This window comes from Lycium ferocissimum, chromosome 1 (assembly GCF_029784015.1).
Source record: "Lycium ferocissimum isolate CSIRO_LF1 chromosome 1, AGI_CSIRO_Lferr_CH_V1, whole genome shotgun sequence".
NCBI classification, from domain to species: Eukaryota; Viridiplantae; Streptophyta; class Magnoliopsida; order Solanales; family Solanaceae; genus Lycium; species Lycium ferocissimum.
In genome coordinates, this window is record NC_081342.1 from 25,812,798 (window position 1) to 25,836,557 (window position 23,760).

Consider the following 23,760-nt stretch of genomic DNA (forward strand, 5'->3'; position numbering starts at 1 on the left):
GTATAACATTTTAGTAGCTTGTCGGCTGGTGACGATGGGCATAATTGTTTAAGATTATATAGAGATATGCCGTTATGTTGTGATATATGCCCTTACAGATTATGATATTCATGAGCTATCTTTATGGTCCACCCATAAATGATTATGAGATGTATGTTTAGAAGTGCTCGGTGTGTTAGCTCCGGGTGCCCGTCGCGGCCCTCCGGTTGGGTCGTGACACTATTATTGTAGGCAAATTCGGCCAAGGGAAAGAATTGGTCCCAACGCACGAAGCATTTCCTCGGGGCCTGAATAGTACCGCTCGGACGCCGTCGATGCGAGGGTGGAAAAGGCTATGCTAAGATCCAACTTCGTACCCAACTCCTCATGCAAACACTCCCAAAACCTGGATGTGAACGTGGTGCTTCTGTCGGACACGATGGAGATAGGAACCCCGTGAAGCCTAAGCACCTCACGAATGTAGACTTATAGCCAATTTCTCCGTATCATACGTTATCTTCACTGGAATGAAGTGGGCAGACTTAGTCAACCTATCAAAAATAACCCAAATGGAGTCAAACTTCCCCAACGTCTTCAGAAGACCAACCACGAAATCCATGGCTATTCTTTTCCACTTCCGCTCGGGAATGGGCATCCCTCTGCAATGTACCACAGGTTTCGATGTTCATACTTCACATTGGAAATCGGACAACGAGCAACGAACTCTACTATATCACATTTCATCCTAGTCCACCAGTAATGTTACCTCAAATCATGATACATCTTAGTGGCGCCAGGATGAATAGAATACCTCGAGCTATGAGCCTCTGTCAGAATGGTCTTAAACAAATCGCCCACACGTGGCACACATACTCGCCCCTTGATTTGCAGCACGCCCTCTTCATCAATCACGGCCTCTTTGGCCTCACAACGCAATACCTTATCATGAATTTTCCACAACTTAGCATCCTCAAACTTCTTAGCCTTAATCTGTTCTAAAAATGACGACCGAGCCTCAACACAAGCCAACACCCTGTCTGTGTTGGAAATATCCAACCTCATAAAACTGTTAGCCAGAGTCTGAACCTCTCTAGCCAACGGACGCTCCGAAGAAATCAAACGAGGCAGACTCCCTATACCAGCCGACTACCAACTCAAAGCATCAGCCACTACATTTGCCTTACCAGGGTGATGTCATAATCCTTCAGCAGTTCCATCTATCTCCGCTGCCTAGAGTTTAGATCCCTCTGAGTGAACACATGCTGCAAACTGCAATGGTACGTACACCTCACAATGGACACCATACAAGTAGTGTCTCCAGATTTTCAACGCAAACACCACTGATGCCAACTCTAGGTCATGAGCAGGATAGTTCTTCTCATGCACCTTAAACTGCCGAGAAGCATAAGCAATCACCTTCTTTTCCTGCATCAAAACAGCACCCAAACCAGACGTGAAGCATCACAATAAACAACAAAATTCTTGTCCTCTACGGGCAATGCTAGAATCGGTGTTGTAGTCAATAATGTCTTGAGCTTTTGAAAGCTCTTCTCACACTCGTCGGACCACTAAAACGATACCTCCTTCTGAGTCAAGTGGGTCAAATGAGAAGCAATAGAGGCAAACCCCTTCACAAACAGACGATAGTAGCTAGCCAGACCCACGAAGCTACGGATCTCTGTCAGTGATGTTGGCCTAGCCCACTCCCTGACTGCCTGAATTTTTTGAGGATTTACCATAATACCCTCCTTCGAAATAACATGCCCTACGAAGGACACAGAAGAAAACCAGAACACACACTTGGAGAATTTAGCATATAGCTCCTTCTCCCCCAATACCCCAAGAGCAATTCTCAAATGTTTCTCATGCTCCTCCTTACTTCTGGAGTACACCAGGATATCATCAATGAACACTATTACGAAAGAGCCCAAATAGGGCTTAAACACACTGTTCATCATATCCATGAACGCAGCTGGGGCATTAGTTAGCTCAAAATACATAACTAAGAACCCGTAGTGTCCATACCTGGTCCGAAAACTTGTCTTAGGAATATCCTCCGCCCGAATCTTCAGTTGATGGCGAATCTTCAGTTGATGGTACCCTGACCTCAAATCAATTTAGAGAACATAGAAGCTCCCTGTAACTAATCAAAAAAGTCATCAATATGGGGAATGGGATACTTATTTCAGATAGTTACCTTATGCAGCAGACGGTAATCAATACACATACGCATAGACCCGTCCTTCTTCTTAACAAACAACACAGGAGCACCCCACGGAGAGGCACTCGGGCATATAAACCCTTTACTCAGAAGATCTCGCAACTGCTCTTTCAATTCCCTGAGTTCTGTTGGCGCCATCCTATAAGGTGTAATACAGATAGGACGAGTCCCTGGGTCTAAATCAATTCTTAAATCAATCTTGAAATCAATATCACGATCCGGTGGCATACCAGGCAAGTCCGCGGGGAACACATCTGCAAACTCGCGTACCACTGGAACCGAATCAATAGATGGAGTATCTGCACTGGTATCACAAATATGTGCCAAGTAAGCTAAACAACCATTCTCCACTAGCTTGCTAGCACGAACAAAGGATATAACTTTCTTAGGAAGGGGACTAAGGTTACCCTTCCACTCAAGTCTAGGTGCCCCAGGCATGGCTAAGGTAAACAGTCTTAGAATGGCAATTTAGTATACCATAATGTGAGGACAACCAACTCATACCCAAAATGACATCGAAATCTACCATATCTAGGATCATCAAATCTGCCCAAGTACTATACCTGATGAAAGTAATCGCAAAAGGGTAGACGCTATCTACCATCACTGAATCCCTAACTGGAGTAGATACATAAATAGGGGCATCAAGGGTGTCACATATCATATCCAGACCCACAGCAAAATACGTAGACACATAAGAAAAAATAGAGCCGGGATCAAATAAAACAGAAGCCATCCGGTCATAAACTGAGATAGTACTTGTGACAACCACATCGGAGACCTCAGCCTCGGGTCTACTCGGAAAAGCGTACAAATGACCGCGCCCTCCTGTATCCTGTGAACCACCGCGGTTACCATGACCAGTCTGAGCCTCGCCCCTGTCGAGCAGCTATCCGCCTCTACCTCCCTAAGGACCGCCCCGGTTAGGCTGGGCACCACCCTTACCAGCGGTGTGGCCGCCTCGCCCTACCGATGCACGATCCTTACCCCTCGATCTGGTGCAAACGGAGCTCGGGGAGCCTGATACTGAGTCCCCTGCCCACTCTGTCTAAGTCTGGGGCAACACCTCTTGATGTGCCCTATCTCACCACACTCGTAACATGCACAGTCCAGCGTAGGTCGCTGAACGGAAGCTGATGAAGCAGTATAGCCTCCATGCTCGGAAGCTTGATAATTTGCCCCTGATTGGGCCCCAGCTGACACCTGCATCGCGGACTGAACCGGACGCCCTGGACGATTCTTTCACTGAACCTTCACAGAGGCTATTTCCTTAGACCTCAACTTGCGAACATCCCTATCTAAGATGGTAACGGGCTTCTCCTCATATGACAAATTTTCATTTAATAAAATCGAATCCCAGCGGATTATGTAAGAACCATCGCCATGGTACTTCTTCAACATCAAAACACGGAACACCGGATGAACTCCTAATAAACCCGGAGGCAAGGCCAACTTATAAGCCACCTCCCCCACACGCTTGAGGATCTCAAATGGTCCAATGTACCTCGGGCTAAGCTTGCCCTTCTTTCCGAACCTCATCACACCCTTCATGGGTGAGACCTTCAGCAACACTTGCTTTCTCTCTGGAAACTCAAGATCTCAGACCTTGCGGTCCGCATACTCCTTTTGCCTACTCTGTGCTGCCAAAAGCTTTGCTTGAATCACCTTTTACCTTTTCTAGGGACTCTCTCAGAAGATCGGTACCCCAAGGTCTCACTTCGAATGCATCAAACCACCCAATAGGAGACCTACACCTCCTTCCATACAATGCCTCAAATGGGGCCATATCGATACTCGAGTGGTAGCTATTATTGTAGGCAAATTCGGCCAAAGGCAAGAATTGGTCCTAATGCCCACCAAAGTCTATCACGCACGCACGAAACATATCCTCAAAAACCTGAATAATCCGCTCAGACCGCCCGTCAGTCTGAGGGTGGAAGGCTGTGCTAAGATCCAACTTCGTACCCAACTCCTCATGCAAACACTCCCAAAACCTGGATGTGAACGTGGTGCCTCTGTCGGACACAATGGAGATAGGAACCCCGTGAAGCCTAAGCACTTCACGAATGTAGACTTTAGCCAATTTCTCCGCATCATACGTTATCTTCACCGGAATGAAGTGGGCAGACTTAGTCAACCTGTCAAAAATAACCCAAATGGAGTCAAACTTCCCCAACGTCTTCGGAAAACCAACCACGAAATCCATGGCTATTCTTTCCCACTTCCACTCGGGAATGGGCATCCTCTGCAATGTACCCCCAGGTTTCTGATGTTCATACTTCACATGTTGGCAATTCAGACGCTGAGCAATGAACTCTACTATATCACGTTTCATCCCAGTCCACCAATAATGTTGCCTCAAATCACGATACATCTTAGTGGCGCCAAGATGAATAGAATACCTCGAGCTATGAGCCTCTGTCAGAATGGTCTGGATTAAATCGCCTACACGTGGCACACATACTCGCCTCTTGATTCGCAGCATGCCCTCTTCATCAATCACGGCGTCTTTGGCCTCACCACGCAACACCTTATCACGTATTTTCCACAACTTAGCATCCTCAAACTGCTTAGCCTTAATATGTTCTAAAAATGACGACCGAGCCTCAACACAAGCCAACACCCTGTCTGTGTTGGAAATATCCAACTTCATAAAACTGTTAGCCAGAGTATGAACCTCTCTAGCCAACAGACGCTTCGAAGAAATCAAACGAGCCAGACTCTCTATACTAGCCGACTTCCTGCTCAAAGCGTCAGCCACTACATTTGCCGTACCAGGGTGATACAGAATGGTAATGTCATAACCCTTCAGCAGTTCCATCCATCTCCGCTGCCTAGAGTTTAGATCCCTCTGAGTGAACACATGCTGCAAACTGCGATGGTCTGTGTACACCTCACAATGGACACCGTACAATTAGTGTCTCCAGATTTTCAACGCAAACACCACCGCTACCAACTCTAGCTCATGAGTAGGATAGTTCTTCTCATGCACCTTCACCTGCCGAGAAGCATAAGCAATCACCTTCTTTTCCTACATCAAAACAGTACCCAAACCAGAACGTGAAGCATCACAATAAACAACAAAATTCTTGCCCTCCCCGGGCAATGCTAGAATCGGTGCTGTAGTCAACAATGTCTTGAGCTTTTGAAAGCTTTCTTCACACTCGTTAACATGCATACTTTGGAAGAAAAAAGTAAGCTTAAAGTGAGAAGTTTAATTTCATTGACTTTTCAGTATTTTTGTGAGGTTTAATTTGAAAGAACATTTACAAAAGTATGCAATACCAAGGCTTTAATTATTTTATATTTATTTATAAGTAAACTTTATTTATTTCATCATACTTAGCATTAAATATGTTTCACATAGTTCAATATTGTAGTATCTTCTTGCCAAAAATAAGTTAGCCATTATGGTTTCAATTCAAAGAAATAAATGAAATTAGTTTTGCATATGACAAAGCTCGATTTGAATCATCAGAAACTATAATATCAAAAAAATTCAGTAAAATAGAAATTAGAAGAGCTTTTATGAATGCAATTGTTTGTTTTTATTTAAAAATCTAATGTATAAACTAAGAAAATGTTCTCCTTTAACTTTCAGATACCTTTTTGTACTTTAATATTTTAGAAGTATTTAGAAAGTGTCAAACTGATATTACAAAAACAAAGAAGTAACAATAGAAAAAATTATAAAAATATCTACAAATATATGTTGGATTAAGCACGGACCAAACAACACTAGTATATATATAGCTTCTCATTAAAATTTTGCACGTAGCATTGTACTACTGAGTATAATAAGGTATCATATTTACAGTGAAAAGAGAGTTAAAACATAACATGCTGTTGGAGTTCTTTTGGGCCTAGTAACTACTATTATAGCATCACTCCTCAACATACCGTAATAGCATTAGATCTCTACAACGTCTAATCATTATTAGTATACCAATTTTTAAGGGCTTAATTACGTGATCAAACGAACTATAATATATCACTGATTCAGTGCACTAGTTAAAATTCCACAAAACCTAGTCTACTACATCCCACAAAATCTGCATAATTTACCCTTGACAACGTTAAAATAGCGACTAAAATACAAATTTCTAATAGAAGATAACTACATCGCGGAAATGCTCTTGGCTAAAACAGCTTCTCCTTGAATATAAAGCTAACAACATCAATTAACACAGCATTGCATATTGTATACTAAGTAGAAATGAATCAGTAGAGTCAAAAGTACAGTATAATTGATTCCAGTATTACAAGAAGGAATTGCAAACAAAGCTGTCAGTAACAAGGTTGGTTTTCCATCGAAGATAGAAAGTTGCATGTTGAATAAATGGAAGCAGCAGCAGCCCTGACTGCTAAATCCGTTTCTGAGCTCTCGGGTTTCTCTAATCTGCATAGTGATGAACAATAACATAAGCTTCGTTACGTGAGGAAAAAAACGAAAACTTTATGCCAAGGAAATGCTCAATGGGAAGAATAATAAATGAAGACAAGCATATGTTCAGGGCAAAGAATATTTAACTTCAATTTGATGTTCTTGTAACACTGCCAACTGAAATACTTGTCAGCATAGCCGTAAAAATTACAAACACGCGTAAAGCCTGTAGCAGTATGCTCAAATTTGGACTGTGTATGTTCTACTTGTTATATTAAGTAGGCATTGGCCATAGATTCCAAATATTTTTTCACTTTATTTGGAATTGATGAAGTTGTGTTTGGTTATACTTTTTGCAAAGGAGAGAAGAGAGCACTTTATTCGGAATTATGAAGATGGAATTGAAAAACAAGTCATAAGATGTTTTTCAAATTGGAATCCAACTTCAAGTTGAATTTGAAATTTTCATGGCCAAACACTGATTTTGAAATAAAGTGACTGATTTTGTCTCAATTTCACTCATATAAAATGCATTTTTAAGTCTTAATATTCTATCAGTAGTACCAGTTAGTAGTAGTTTTAAACATTACCAGTTTTCCAAAAAAAGTACCAGTTAGTTTTAAATGTCAAAAGACTTGCAAGTTAAAAACACGGGCCATAGGAACTCCAAAAACAAAAAGCAGAGCGCAAATAAGTGTTTCTGGCCATATTAACTCTTACCTGCAGTCGTTTTGTAATATCCCCAACTGTTGCAAACCATACGGTGCACCATATTTCTGAAGACCCTGTTCACATTGCAGCTGCATTTGCTTTACTTGGTTCAGCCAACTTTCCTAAATTCACATAAAACAGACTAAAACGATAAACATCTTTTTGTGAAGGATAGGAAAGGACGAATAAAGTAACTCAGAAAAACATTGATAAGAAAGAAGTATTTTGAAGGAAGAAAGAAAAGACATACAAACAAGTGATATATCTATCATATGCTAATTTGCAGATGCTTCTATAAGCAAATCATCCTTATCTACATCATGATGAAACTGAGAAGAATTCCAAGCAAACTATTCAGTTGTACCTTCCAATAGAATTATAAATTATGCACTTACACTTCACATAAAAGAATGTAATTACATAAACATGCTTCAATTTACACAAACTTGAATGGACATTATATAAAACGAAGCAATCATCAGCGATGCTCTAATTTGGCTTTTATAAGTACATCAAGCATTGTTATTCAGACATAATATCCTCAAGACTTAGATAAGCTTTCTGCAAAAGGCAAAACACAGAAGCAGTAGTAGCTTCTTCAGATGAATTTTCAGCAATCATTTCTGAAAAATGTATAAATAACATTAAAGATTTTAGCAGACTAACCAGTTGCCTTTCTTCTTCGGAAAGAGCTTTTTCCATCTGATCAAACAATGCTGTCCATCTAGCACGATGTGCATGAGCAGTAGCATTGTCAAAATGACCAACAGAAGAGCTTTGTGTACCATATGAGCTGTTCTCTTGATTAGATGAGAATTCTCTGGAAAATAAGCAAGGGAATTCTGTTTGAATTACAGCCCGGACTCTCCTTTTACTACGCCGCAATGCTGCAAATATAGAATGGAGTACATTATAATTTTGATTCAAGTCAAATAAACTGCAATTTTAGACAATTTTTCTCTACCTGCAAGACGACCTTTAATGTCTTGATGAAGCAATTCCAACCATTGTGAAGCTACGTTAGCAGCTAGATGTCAAAAAAATAACTATATCAGTTGGTTACTGTTGATAAAACAAGATTTAGATGACAAATTAACCATTCCTTAAATCTTACCACTTTGTGCAACAAGATTTCCAAGTGTCTGTTTACTCTAAATGCTAAAACGCTCATGTCACAAGTTTTTGGAAGAACATTTAACTCATCACATTAAGCACATCATCTGATCCAAGAGAAACAAATAAAATTAAAGGAGGAAAATATAAACCAACCTTTAATAGAAAGTGAATTAACACTTGCTAGGTTTGCTGATTCCTCATTAGACAATGAGCTTGTATTATCCGAGGCAATGGTTGTGGATGATGACAATTTCAGTGCAAGTGCATCATCCTCAGTATCTACGTTAGGGTCTGGATGATAAACCATCTTTCCAGTAACCCTGGTGCCAACCATGCATGAACCTCCATCTCCTCCCGTAAACACTGGGCTCAAAGCGATTGATTTCTTTAGTGATGTTAGGTAACCACTGCTTCCTGGCAGATCTTCAAGAGCAGGGCTGAATCTGCTTGCTCCTGGACCATCGTTATTTTCCTGGTCTTTCATTCTTTCACCATGGCCTTTCTTTGTTTGGTTCTTGCTCCTACCATGGGCATTTTCACGCTTTTCAGATCTTACTAGGGCTTCTATTATGGAATGAACTTGCTTACTGTTCCTGACATGGTTTATGATCCCTGGGTTTAACCCGTTGAGCAACCCACTCGGTGCAGCAATCTTTGCAAACCTATCAACTCGTTCTTTCTTCGCAAGCTCCATCTTTTTCTTCATTCCATCAGTTTTACTTTTCCTCCCTTGCACCTTTGGCATTGGTGCACCTCCGTGAGTGTGTGAAAGAAAACCATTTTGTTTCATCTCATTCCAGATTCTCATCGATTCATTCTCGTCCAATGGACCAACTGAACTTGCACACTCAAAATCATCCTTCGATTTCAAGTACGCAGAGTTCTTGCACGGAAACGAAGATTCATGATTAATAGAGCTAGTAACATCTTCTGCATTCAGATCTAAAGCAAACCCTTTCGACTTCATAGAGTCCCCCTCAGGACCATTGTATTTCTTCCCCAGAGAGACCAGTTTGTTGGTTTCGTCAACATGTGATGCAATGGCATTGCTAGAAGCAACAACATTTGCATTCAGATCAATCAATCTAAGTGCAGGATCAGTGACCAGTTTACCGGTGCCAATTTCAGTTTTCTCTGATGGAGCAAGATAAAAATATTACAACGTCAAATTTTTGGCTTCGTTACCTTCACAAAGATTCAAATTTTTTTGACAAAATATCACCAAAGATATATCAGAGATAGAGAACTTAATGTCACTAAACAAAGACACTACCAAAAAATCATTAACTACATCAGGAGTAAACAATTCTCTATATATTCGTCGAGCTACAAATACAAAGCGCCTAAAGTTTTCAACTTTCAGTTCCTACCATTAAATCCTTCAAAACATCAAGATTCCTTACTGCAATTTAAACTTAAATTTCCAAAAATTAGTTATAAAAAAAAAAAAAACTACCTTCTCTACGCAAAACCGATTCAAGATCCCTCATTTTCACTCTTTTATGACAAAGTTCTGTTCTTTCTTCAATTTCCGCACAACCCCTTTTCTCCCCAACAATTACCTGTAACATTAAAAGCAAAAAAACAAAAATTAATAAGCCCCCAAATAAAGAACTGAAATAATTCATTAAACATCAGAACCAAACCAAACAAAAAATTAATAAGCACCCAATAAAGAACTGAAATAAGTCATTAAAAATAGTGGAAAATCTCTAACCTTTTTCCCAGATCCAGTTATCTCAATAGACTGATCAGAAACCCCACAATCCTCTTCCATAATTCCAATGGGGGATTAAAAAGAAAAAAAAGAAAAAGAACCCCACAAAATTCAAATTCAAGATTGTAAATTGCTTGAATTTAAAAAGATGGGGTATTATGAAATGACAAAAAGATAAAGATTTAACTATGAGTAGGTATATTAAAAAGTGGGCTTCTTGAAATTTTTGAATTTGGTTTTGGTCTAGGGTTTCAAATATATGAGTGAAGTGGTTTTTTTTTTTTTTTTTTTTAATTGGGGGTGCGGGGTGGGCGTGGGGGGTGAGAAATGAATAAGAAGTGGACCAATTGAATGTGGAGGGAGGAGTATTTGAATTTGCAAGAATAGCGCGCCGTTAAGTAGAGTTTACTTCACCGGTAAATATACAGGATATGCACATGTGATTCTGTGAACAAATCAATTTTTATACTATGTAAAGTTATACTTATTTGTGTTGGTTTTCAAATTCAAATTGAAGGGGTTGGATTGGAGCCTTGGAGGGTCCAAATCCAGATGGGGAATATTGCCGCGCTGGACAATAGGAAAGTTATTTAGCGGTTCTAAATTCCTTCCTATTTCTCATTCAAGCAAACTTTATTTTCCGCTCTTTCTTTCTTTTTCTTTTTTCTTTTTCTAAATTGATTTTCTTTTTTTCTTGTGTTATTCTTTTTGTTCAACTCAAGAAATAGTTCCAAGTGGAGATGGAAAATGTACGGGTTGGATTAAATTTGGACGGGTGGGATAGAAACGGGTCAAAATCAATCCTGCTCGTATTCATGTGGATCAAAATAGATTAGGTCATTAATGGGTGGATTGAAAATGAATTTGACCTTATTATACAGGGGGAAGTGCACAAAAACCTGATCTTGGAACAACTATTTAAGTTGTACCCTATTTACCCACTTCCAACACAACTTCAGACGTACGAGACTGAAGTAGCAAAAATCAACATATGTATTACAAATTTTATCTGAGGCTGGGAAGTCACGACATATGACTGAAGTGCACCCATTTTCCCTGCACTTCATACGCACACGTCTTAAGTGCATGCAAAAAATTGGATGCACTTCAATCATGTGTGTCTTAAATGAAAATGTTTCTACATTTAAGTGTATGACCAATTTACTTAAGTCTCGATGGCACCTACACCTCAATCTGGTAGGTGAACCAAATCAACATAAAACTAATTTGTTTTTTAAAACCGTCGAAATAAGAAAGAAGTAGTTGAGCTAGACGCTCCCAAAAAGACACTTCGCATGAAATGTCCAGAAAACAAGCTGGCTGAAAAGGCTATGGAGACAAATGAATTGACAAAGCTTAACTCAAACTACGTTCCTGTATTAATCTCAGGGTTAGCTTATGTGTAAATCACATTAAAACCCACATCAAAGACATCCAAAAAATTTTGGGGACCAATGACACTTATAACTTTAGAGGAGTGACTCCAGACCACATCTGACTGACTTTGTCCCTATTCATTTTGTTGGGAGAAGCAAAATCACGTTTGTAGAAGGAGCCTATGAACTTCATCCTACATGGGATTATCGTTCTCGAAAATTCTTAATAAAGTTCTTTCTTCTAGGAAGTTTATGTCGCTAAGGAGCGAGTTGGTGGGGTTTCAATAGAAGACTGGAAACATTGTATGAAGCCTGTGATCGATTCCAGAAATTGCTCAAAGATTTACCTCATCATAGGTAGTCTAATTAGATCTTGGGCCACACTTTTATGGAGATATTACATGATCACACGAATATGCTTCTCGATCATGCTTGTGGAGGGTAGTGCATGCAGAATTTTTTTTAATGAAATAAGAGCACTACTCGACAGTGTTACATTGAACTATCGGAACTGCCAGAGCGAGAAAATAAACAAAGTTTTTATTCCTAAGAAAGCAGGCGTGTTAGAGGTAGATGCACCTAGTTAATTGAGACATGAGATGTTTTTGTTGACTAACCAAGTCAGTAAGATGATTTCAGCACAAAATGCTATGAAATTACCACCTACACAGCTGGTACAATAGAAAATCATTACTTGCGAGATTTGTGGAGAGGGTCACATTTGGTGACAATTGCCTGCTCAATTCTGAGTCGGTATTTTTGGTAGGGCAGCAAAACCAAAGGTAGATGAACCAGAATGTGCAGTACGATAACATGTACAATCCTTATTGGAGGAACCATCCTAACTTCAATTGGGATGATAATTAAGGGAATCCAAAAGGAAATAGGTTGCAAGGTAATTATCAACAATCATCACTACCACAGATCAATAAGAGCTACCGAGATGTTAGATGAAATAATGTAAAAAAGTGAGTCAACTACTAAGGCCATTAGAAAATTGGAGATTCATATGGGGCAGATGGCTAAGGATTGGAGAAATCCAACCATCACCCTGAATATCTCTCTTATCTTGATAATCTCACAAGCATATTAGTTTAGTTTTTGTTTTTGTTTTAGACATTTGATACCTATACTTTGATAAACTCCTAGACAAGTGCAACTTTAATATACTTGGATATCGAGAAAGTCGTCTTAGGAGCGATATATTTCTTATCTCTTTATTACTTGTGTATCACGTACACTTGTGTGACCGGTGGGCCCGACCAGTAAGATAACTTTCAGGACCTTTACAAGCATTATGAGTTTCTAGTGATGTTACTTAGATTGACCAATGCCCAAAAAAAGGTTCATAGATTTGATGAAGGGAAGTATTTAGGCCATATCTGAATTCTTTTGTCATTGTCTTTATTGATTTATTGATGACTTCTTGATATATTCCCTTAGTAGGGAGGAGCACAAGCGACATCTGAAGATCTAGTTGCACAAATTCATTGATTTAGTTTACTAGAAGAAGATTTATTAGGTTTTAAATATGTTATAGCAGATGCCACATAATACATATCAAAAGTAGAGAAAATAGGTTACTGCCATCTCCTAAAATTTTGTCCATAAAAAACTTTCACCTTTAATTAAATATCAGGGAAGTGTTTGACAAAGCTGAGCAAAGGCAAAAATAGGAACAACAACATGAGATGTTTGTGCAACAAGGGGAAACCCCATGGTATTATCAGCAACAATAGCAGATTGATCATTTTAGTGATCCATGACAATAAAATAATAAATATCCTTAAGATTGTTGTAAAAATTAATTTTATAATCATAGAATTAATAGAAAAGTTTTAGCTTGAGGCGGGTAGCACACCGTCCTTAGGAATATTTGGTAAAGGTGTATCCCCCATGATTCAACAAGTTTTTTTAGTATAAACTAAAAACAGAAATAAAAATATTAAAACTAAACCTAGCACTAAAGAAGAAGAGGAGAAGGGTTTTTTCACTTTTCCCACACCGTTCAAAGCGAGCACAAAGGGAAATACATAGTCCAAAAAATGGACATCTGATGGTAAGAGAATGTTTCCATAAAAATATTGTAAAAGTCTTTCAAAGACTATTCAAATAATTGCGGTCAGATTCAATTTTATCAAGAGGTAACGTTTGTCAAAATTCTCTATAACAAAGATTGTTGGATCTGAAATTTTTCAACTGTTATAGAGAATAGTTGTTATACACCTATAACAATATTTGACATTTAAATAATAGTTGGCTATTATAGATTAAAAAAAAAAAGGTGCATAATATTTAATTTTTATTTTTTAATATTATTAAAAAGAACAAAATTATCTAAATTTTAAATCTCAAAGATGTGCATACTTCACTAGCCTCATTTGTTTTCATTAAGATTAAGACGTCTGAATCTGAATGCACATCTGAATGATTAAGCTATTGTCTCTAGATCAACACCTCGAATGATTAAGACCGTTTGTTTTTCAATATCCGAATGTGCATAATGTATTTATTTAAACATAATAAATATACAATTCAAATTAAAAAATAACTAAATAATAGAAAATAAATAGTACAAATTTAATAAAATAAAATATTATTCGATTTAAAAAAATGAAACATTTATTTTCACTAGTAATGGTGGAGATGTTTTGTAGTCGTGGTGGCTGGCGATGGGGGTGGAGGGGTGAGTGGGTGGTGGGGAGTGGGAGGTAGTGGTAGGTGGTGTGGGGTGGGATTGGGGTTGGAATGGAGGGTGGGTGGGTGGTGGGGTGGGGTGGAGGTAGATGGGTGAGGTTGGAGTGGAGAGTGGGTGGGGGTGGGGTTGAGGTGGAGGGTTGGGGTTGGAGCTGGTGATAAAAAAGTTTCATACAAACATACCTCTTAATGATATTAAGACTTGGTTCAAGATCTTAATGATTAAGACTTATTCAGACCCATTAAGTGCTTAGATCTTAATGCAAACAAATGCACTTAATGGCTTAAGGTCTGAACCATTCAGATTCAGACCTCCAATAAGTGCAAACAAATGAGGCCTAACTAAACATTAAACAAACTTAATACAATTTCAATAAATTCATACTTGTAAGTAATAAGCTCTAAGGCACACATTCTAAATCTACTTGAAAATTAAAATTTTCTAGATTGATGGAAGAATTTTATAATTGTAGCTTTTTTCATAGACTCCTACCTCTTCGGTGATATAACACTTGTTTTCCTTTTTGAAAATTATTCATAAATAAAAATAGAAGACAATGATATTTTTAGATTACAAAATATGCATTCATATGTAATATTTTGTCATAGATATAGTATATTAAAGTATCAAATTAAATATTTTTCAAAATCTCTACACTTATTATTGGTAATCATAGATATTATATTTTTATAAAGATCGTTAATTATTATATTAGCAAAAAAAGGAAGATAGTTGTTATATGGGGGGTAATTTTATAAAGAACGTACTGTTATAAAGTTGGTTGTTGCTGTCATAGGTAAAATGTTGTTATACAGAAGTAAAATATAACATAAAAAAATTGATTCCGAAAAAACTTAGCTATTATAAAATGTGTTGTTATATGCAGATGCTGTTATAGAGAGGTCTGACTGTATCAGTATTTTCTCATTTTAAAAGTGTAGTGACCCGTTAGGTCTTTTTAGAAAAAAAAAAAGTTTTTTCCTTTTTTACCTTTCCCCTAAGTTCTTTAGAGTATATTTGATTTGTGGCTATGGGAGGCGCAATTCCCGAGGTAATCGGATGTGTTTTTGGTAAGAAAGTAGAAAATTTGAAAGTTTATAAGTGTTGAGTTGATCAAACTCAACATCGGGGGTAAACACATCCTTTTAGGAATTTCGTTGATTCCACTAGGTCCGGAATGTCGATTTTAGCTTGGTTGAGTAGTTGGTTCGGTTCCCGAGGGTCTCAGGGGTATTTCGGTCATTTGGTTAGAAAGTTAGTTTTAAGGCGTTTGGGGTTGATCGGGTCAAGACGACCTCTTTTGGAAAATCTGAGTGCGCGAGTGAGTTCGTAGCGTGATTTTATACTAAGGTGCATATTTGGTTTGTATGCGGGAGGTTCCGGATGAGTCTCGGGATTTCGGGGTAAGTTAGTGGAAAACCAAAAAAATCAGGTTTCAGCAGTTTCTGGTGTCCTTCTTCGCGATTGCGAAGAAGACATCGCATTCGCAAGCCTCAGGTAAGTTGGTCATCGCGATCACGATCGCGGGGCACTGGTCGCGATCGCGATGCTTAATGTTTCCGCGTCCTCGCGAAGGCGTGGATAGGTCTCGCGATCCCGATAGAGATTTAACTTGGTAGAAACTTAAATCCCCAATTCGTGATTTGACCTCTCATTCACATAATATTCAGTTGGAGCTCATTTTGGGAAAAATTTGGAAGACTTTGCAAGGTTCATTGATTGGGCAAGCTTCTAACCTCCCTTTTACGATTATTTTGATGATTAGTAAGAAATTTCATGTTGGGATTCTTGAATTGAGGGTAGTATATTGGGAACTTTGAACCCTAGGTTTAAATTATGAGATTCTTCAAATTAGTCATAAAATTGTGGATAGATTTGATTGATTTTCGGTATGTAGAGACTTTTGGGTAAGCTAATTTTGGACTAAATTCCCTCTTTTGCCCTTTGTGGCTCGGAATCCTATCTTAGATGACTCTTTGGGTTCGAAATTGAAGTATGCTTATATGGGTATCATTAGACTCGTATGACTTCCTAGATTATTAGTTAGACCTTATTGAACCCGTTCTTCCAATGAAATTAATGATTTGACCTTTGGGGTTTAGGATGGGGCTTCAAGTTGGCCATCTAGGCCCGAATTTTCTATAAGGCAATAGGGGTATCGACTTACTCGTATTCTTATGCTTAATCCATATTTAAGCAGATTGGGAACATTCGGAGGCTTTACGAAAGGGCAAGGCTCTGCAGTGATTTTCGGACTTCTTACCAGGCATGTTGAGACTGTATACCTTAGCTTAAGCGTTATAGTTCGCTAAAATAAATAAACTAATAAGAGGGGACATGGGGTAACGTAAGGGGATTTCGATACTTGTGAGGTGACGAACACTTGTATCGGATACCAGTATTTCAACGAACACTTGTATCGGATACCAATATTTCATGTTAGGGGTAATTGTGCACTTTCAATTCTATAGTCTGGTCTGAATGTCATGCTTTGTGCATTAGCTGGTAGTGTAGAATGACAGTGTATGTGATTGGGATATGAGGTTTCTTATATACCTATTATGTGCTTGTTGCTTGTTTTATTGTGATTATGTGTACCTCATCACTCCTAAAGACTCGTTTAAAATGGAAAAGAGCTAAAGATTGAGTCTCTATTGCTTAAATTGATTTCTTGTGATACGCATATCATATTCATGCTTTATACAATATCTCATGTGCTTTTGAGGATACCTTTGAGACGTATTTATCATATTCATGCTTTATACAGTATCTCATGTGCTTTTGAGGATACATTTGTGATGTCCGAGGTGAAATGGTTCCGGGCTGAGTGATGATAACATTTTGAGGCAGATTGGCTACATGACAGGTAATGTGGGCCCGAAGGGGAAAATATTGTGATTGGAAGCCTAAAATGGCTAAGACCCTGTCACACCCCGACTTTACTAGGGTGTGATGGGCACCCGACCCCATATTCGGAGCCGAGCGAACCCTCGGACTCTTAGTACACACATGTTCTCTTGGATTCATAGGACAAAGTAAAGTAAAATACATAGTAAATTTTTCAAAATCTTTTCGTCGTTTCTCGAGTAAACACAGTTTGTAAATATGAGGCTCCGTAAAATAAAAACACCTCAACCAGTGGAACTCTGTTTTTAGGCTGACACTCTCGACTCACGACTCTGTCTGCAAAGTCTCTAACTGTAATCATGGACCATAGCACGTGTATGCTGACTCAGCAACTCTCCAGGGTGAGTGGAGCTTGCCAACATTGCTGGAACATCTTCTATAATGACTTCTACTCGTCGGTACTGCGTGGCATGAAACGCAGCGCCCGCACAAGAAGGGGCGTCGAGTACGAACAATGTGCGAGTATGTAAGGCATGAATAATAACATAGTAAGAAATGTATACATGAACAATAACCGCGTAGAAACATAGAGCATGTCATGTCAATGTGGACTGCATACACGGGAATCATGTACCGCATAGAGAACATAGAACATATCATAGGATAACGAGAGTAACCCGTGCGTATGAGTGCCCCCGGGGGCGGATGCCATGCATGCTTACTTGGTCATATCGGTCATAGTACCGCACGGCGGCTCGCCCACATAGCGCGGAATACTCCGGCTACGCCATAAATCCCGCGTCCGGGCATCCCGCGTCCGGGATGATAAGCCTCGATCGTGGCAATGATACATAGTTCCTTCCCGATTCCCAAGTATACATAGTTCCCATCCCCCCGAACCCTTGTTCATATTTAGCATGCGGAAACCAAGGAAAATCGTGTACTTATCGGAGTGACGTAAGGTCGGAATCCTCCGATCGCATTATGGAGTAATCATGGGCGCTTTGTCTCACCTTGAGGAATGATAATCATAAGGCGAGACTATCAACATAGAACATAGTATAGCATATCGGGTCATAGACATAGCATATCTGACATCATCATTGTCATCATAGAATCATAGTTGTCATAGAATCGTAGTCATCATAGAATCATAGTCCCCATAGGATCATAGTCCCCATAGAATCATAGACATCATAGGATCATAGACATCATAGAATTATAGGCGTTGTTTAAGTCATAAAAACCGTCAATATTGTGAAACTTAGTTTTTAAAGAAAAATGTATATTTTGGAAAACACTTGTAAACTTTTAGTAAAGAAAATCATACTTAGTTTTTAAAGAAAAATGTATATTTTAGAGAACACTTGTAAACTTTTAATAGAGAAAATCATACCTTGGGGTCGAGGGTTTAGTTAAAACAACTCTTATTTAGTGTCGGAATAATATCCAAAAGTTTTCTTTAACTGTAATATTGAAATAAACCGAAGGAAGCCATAGGAGGAAATTAGGGAATAGTGGGCCCACCTCGAGTCAGATGAGGCGGCGTATCAAATTTGCGTATATTACAATTCATAGCGTCACTTAGGAGGGTCTTAGGGTAATCGAGTCCTATTTGTGTAAGTTCTGGATGTCTAAGGAGTTTTTTCCAACATTTCGTGCAAGTCCTAATTCAATTCTACTGAATGAATAGTAGTTAAATTCAAACTCGGATTTCTAGGATTAGAATGGTCCCGAGACACGTACTCAAGCCTATTACATCTAAGACATGCCATAGAAAGAAAGTGAGGCCTTACATACCTTTTTCCGCTCCTTCGCTACTCCAACCAAGTTGCAAATCCGCCGTAATCTACAATTTGGTCACATTTACCAAACCTTAGTTAAGGGCATTTATGAGTCGATTCTTTAAAGCAACACTTTGTCCACAATAACAACAACTAAAACTATCTAATAACATCAATTGAAATTTCCAAACCCTATAGACCATTTCCACACAATTTCCACCCATTCCTTTACATTGTAAATACATCGTCCCGAGAATATGGCACACACTACACATTACACGGCCCAATTCAACAACAACAACCCGAGAATAGAACTCTTCTCTTTAGCCAAACAACACAACAATCACATTAACAAGCTTCATGTTCTCATGATCAATATACTACTTTCTTCAAAACTTTCCAACAACACCATTGTTTTCCACACATGCAAGAACTTTATATTCAATTAACATAAGCTCTTGTTTTCCTCCATGCAATATGGAATCCACAATAACAACAACTAAATATATCTAATAACATCAATTGCCATAATTTTCCAAACCCTATACCCTTTTCCCTCATTATGGCAAATGCCACCACCACAACTACAACCCATATTCCGCATTATTTCCACGGCAAATTTCCACCCATTCCTTTACATTGCAATAACAACCAACACTTAACTAATTAATCCCTTCTTACCATGAAACACAACGACGCGAGGTATAACATTCTCGCCAATGTTCACACACTACACATTACACGGCTCAACCATCCTTCACAACAACATTCATGTTTCATGCATTTTCCTCCATTTCTATGCATTACAACAACACACGAACATGCTAAACACAATTAATTCTTCTCTTTAGCATAACCATGCATTTATACTTCGCCCATATTCTCATTCCCAATCATGTAGTAGTATAACAATAACTTCATGCAAGCTTCCATGTTCTCATGATTTCTACTCATTTCCATATACTATAATAGCCCATATGAACCCTTTATAACACATAAAAAGTTTGAATGGTCTTCAAATCCCGGCCACACTCTACCTTTGTTCTTCAACTTCTTCACTTGGCTAGGGTTAGAATTTTGTACCAAATTTTCCACGAGTGATTCTTTCCTCCCAACAATATTTCATACCATGTCCTTTCTTTGAAATTACTATTTTGCCCTTTTCGAATGTTCAGCACCCATAACAAGTTAGTAGGAATGTAACAAGAAATAAATTTTTGGAATCAAATTTGAGGCTTCATATTTTTTATACGACTCCCATGGCCGAATAGGCCATGGTTTCTCCTTGTAACTTTCCATTCACTTCTTTTTTTTGTTCTTGACTTGGAGTGGAAGATGAATACATATATATATAAGTCCTTATAAATGGCATGTTTAGGGGCACATTTACCAACCCTCTAGACTTTTCTTGATTTTTCCTTCTTTTCCTTAATTTATTTCTTTCTCGAGAGTTTTCTTTTCTTTTTTCCTTTGAATTTCCTAAAAGATGACTTATTTAATCATCCTTTTTCCTCACATGGCCAATATGGCAAATGACCATTTTGCCCCTCAACTTTCTCAATATTACCATTTTGCCCCTAGAAACATGAGGCATGTCATTCCGCATTATTTCCTTACGGCCATTTTGCGAATTTCTGCTTCTTGCCCTTAGCCTTTCTCAATATTTCCGTCCAATAATATTCATAAATAAGATTCATAACCAACTTGTTATGCACTAAAATAATTTTGAACATCGTCCTCCCGTCCATTAACTTCCCGCGACGACTTTGAAATATCCAAATGTACGAAACGCGAGGTATAACATTCTCCCCCTTTGGAACATTCGTCCCCGAATGTTCAACTAGTCTTATAAGGTCGCATAAAAACCTCTTGGGGAGCTCTTTTCAAAGTTATTTTCCATCCTTCATATTAGCTCTTAAGTTATCCGATATCATCTCTTTAGGAGGAAATTGTAAACCGAAGGAAGCCATAGGATACTCTTCCTCTTCATACACGTCCATTTTAAAGCGTCGCACCACTCAAAGTTTGTGCGAACTCCTCATATTACCTTAAACATTATCCGGACTTATCATCTAAGCTCATCGTCGGTTTCGACCTTACCAATTTACTTGAGTTAAAAGGGTCTCTTTAAAAAGCAACACTTTGTACAAATTTCGACAAAGATTTCCCTGTTCATATCAAATACACTACCGCATCAATTGCCTATACCTTTTCTCCTTACATTTCTCTCACCTTTATATTCCATAAGCTCTTGTTTTAACGATATGGAATCCACAATAACAACAGCTAAACTATTAACATCAGTGGAGCGCACCACCACATACCATGACTCATTTATACTTCGTCTCATATTCTCATTCCCAATCTCAATCTATAGTAGGGTAGTACTAGCTCCACTTTGCAACACTTGTACCACTTACTCTTGTCTGTCACTTGAACTTCTGTATGTCTCGATTACTCGATTAATGCCTTTTATACCATAACTTCGGTTACTTTGGAATTCACATGTCCATCGATACAATCATATTTGGGATATCTCACACATTCATATAATTACTATCAACTAGCCCATAAAGTACGTCCAAACTAGAGTTTTCTTTTCTTTTTTATCCTTTTTTCAAGCCTATCCCTAATTCCCATGGCTGTGATGCACTTCCCCCTAGCTCTTTACCAAGCAAGTTTGCCTTGTCCTACGCATCTTCTCATGGTCTTCAACCATCCCATACACTCTAGTATCCCTCGGGTTACTCTAACCTCTTATTTGTCTTTCATGTCCGAATATGCATCCTCTTTGTCAATTTCTTCTAAACTTCCCGGGTCACCCATCCTAGAATTGCTCCCACCTTACGAGCACGCTTAACCTCGAAACTTTGGTGGGGTTCGGTGCCTTAACACCGATATTTTCCACGTCCACTTCCTCGTATAACCTTTACTACATATCCCGGGGCAAGTCGAATATCTCACCGATTCTCGGAATATTTTCATAACACGTCCTTTCTTTGAAATTACTATTTTGCCCTTTTCAGCTTCCGAATGTTCACCTTTCACTTGTGTGCATAACCACCCCTTATCCCGGGCCTCCCAGTGTTCCCGAGGTAGTGATCGCACCTTAGTCGTCGTGCCAAATCCATAACCCTTCTTAAAACATCGCATCTCGTTTATTGTCCGTTTTTGATCGTATTTCCCTTTTCACGCTTCTTTCTCTTAGGCATGCCCATCCCGGTAGGGCCTTCTTTGTTATCCTCACTATTCGATCCGCACACAGGCAGTTATTAGCAATCACCTTGCATCCGCTTACATATGTATACGACTCATCTTATCCTATACCGAGCCCCCGAGCCGGGTGGCGTAAGGTAACATCGATACTTGTCCTTGTAACTTTCCATATCACTTCTCACCGTCTTTTGTCGTAGGTAAGGCCTCGCATAGGAGATTCCATTTTCCTAGGACTTGGCTCTATCGCACGATCATAGACGAAAGAAGGTCAACAGCTTCCTAAATGCCCCGCGTGCCTCCTCCGTTTATAAACGTGGCCGGCTTCACACCCATAAACAGACTCTACCGGACACGACTTTGCGTACAACCCTTGGACCGACCTCGTCTGATACCACTTTGTCACACCCCGACTTTACTAGGGTGTGATGGGCACCCGACCCCATATTCGGGCCGAGCGAACCCTCGACTCTTAGTACACACATGTTCTCTTGGATTCATAGGACAAAGTAAAGTAAAATACATAGTAAATTTTTCAAAATCTTTTCGTCGTTTCTCGAGTAAACACAGTTTGTAAATATGAGGCTCCGTAAAATAAAAACACCTCAACCAGTGGAACTCTGTTTTTAGGCTGACACTCTCGACTCACGACTCTGTCTGCAAAGTCTCTAACTGTAATCATGGACCATAGCACGTGTATGCTGACTTAGCAACTCTCCAGGGTGAGTGGAGCTTGCCAACATTGCTGGAACATCTTCTATAATGACTTCTACTCGTCTGGGGGTACCTGCGTGGCATGAAACGCAGCGCCCACAAGAAGGGGGCGCGTACGAACAATGTACTGAGTATGTAAGGCATGAATAATAACATAGTAAGAAATGTATACATGAACAATAACCGCGTAGAAACATAGAGCATGTCATGTCAAGCTGTGACCTGTACACAGGAATCATGTACTGCATAGAGAACATAGAACATATCATAGGATAACAGAGTAACCTGTGCATATGAGTGCCCCTGGGGGCGGATGCCATGCATGCTTACTTGGTCATATCAGGTCATAGTACCGCACGAGGCGGCCGCCCACATAGCGCCGAATACTCCAAGCCCGCCATAAATCCCGCGTCCGGCATCCCGCGTCCGGATGATAAGCCGCCCGACTGTGTGGCAATGATACATAGTTCCTTCCCAATTCCCAAGTATACATAGTTCCCATCCCCCCAACCCTTGTTCATATTTAGCACGCAGGGGAAACCAAGGAAAATCGTGTACTTATCGGAGTGACGTAAGGTCGGAATCCTCCGATCGCATTATGGAGTAATCATGGGCGCTTTGTCTCACCTTGGAGGAATGATAATCATAAGGCGAGACTATCAACATAGAACATAGTATAGCATATCGGGTCATTGATATAGACATAGCATATAGAATCATAGTTGTCATAGACATCATCATTGTCATCATAGAATCATAGTTGTCATAGAATCGTAGTCATCATAGAATCATAGTCCCCATAGGATCATAGTCCCCATAGAATCATAGACATCATAGGATCATAGACATCATAGAATTATAGGCGTTGTTTAAGTCATAAAAACCGTCAATATTGTGAAACTTAGTTTTTAAAGAAAAATGTATATTTTGGAAAACACTTGTAAACTTTTAGTAAAGAAAATCATACTTAGTTTTTAAAGAAAAATGTATATTTTAGAGA

General features: G+C 39.1%; 2 protein-coding genes across 3 annotated transcripts; both read right to left on the minus strand.

Moving 5' to 3' along the window:
• Nucleotides 1-451: 451 nt before the first annotated feature.
• On the minus strand, nucleotides 452-3,409 carry LOC132063599 (uncharacterized). The gene is made up of 7 exons (XM_059456223.1): nucleotides 3,188-3,409; nucleotides 2,764-3,035; nucleotides 2,287-2,504; nucleotides 2,005-2,080; nucleotides 1,640-1,860; nucleotides 791-1,016; nucleotides 452-638 (listed from the first exon to the last, which is right to left on the minus strand). Exons 1-7 carry the CDS (start codon nucleotides 3,407-3,409, stop codon nucleotides 452-454), a joined length of 1,422 nt encoding a protein of 473 aa, XP_059312206.1.
• A 2,968-nt stretch (nucleotides 3,410-6,377) lies between these two features.
• On the minus strand, nucleotides 6,378-10,706 carry LOC132053212 (uncharacterized). 2 transcript variants are annotated; one of them, XM_059445137.1, is made up of 7 exons: nucleotides 10,129-10,703; nucleotides 9,868-9,973; nucleotides 8,565-9,545; nucleotides 8,260-8,322; nucleotides 7,962-8,182; nucleotides 7,305-7,417; nucleotides 6,378-6,599 (listed from the first exon to the last, which is right to left on the minus strand). In XM_059445137.1, the coding sequence occupies exons 1-7, from the start codon at nucleotides 10,186-10,188 to the stop codon at nucleotides 6,488-6,490; spliced, it is 1,656 nt and encodes a 551-aa protein (XP_059301120.1). In that variant the 5' UTR covers nucleotides 10,189-10,703; the 3' UTR covers nucleotides 6,378-6,487. The 2 variants fall into 2 exon arrangements, with proteins under 2 accessions (XP_059301120.1, XP_059301126.1); XM_059445143.1 differs by lacking the exon at nucleotides 8,260-8,322 and having other exon boundaries at nucleotides 10,129-10,706.
• Between the last annotated feature and the right edge of the window lie 13,054 nt (nucleotides 10,707-23,760).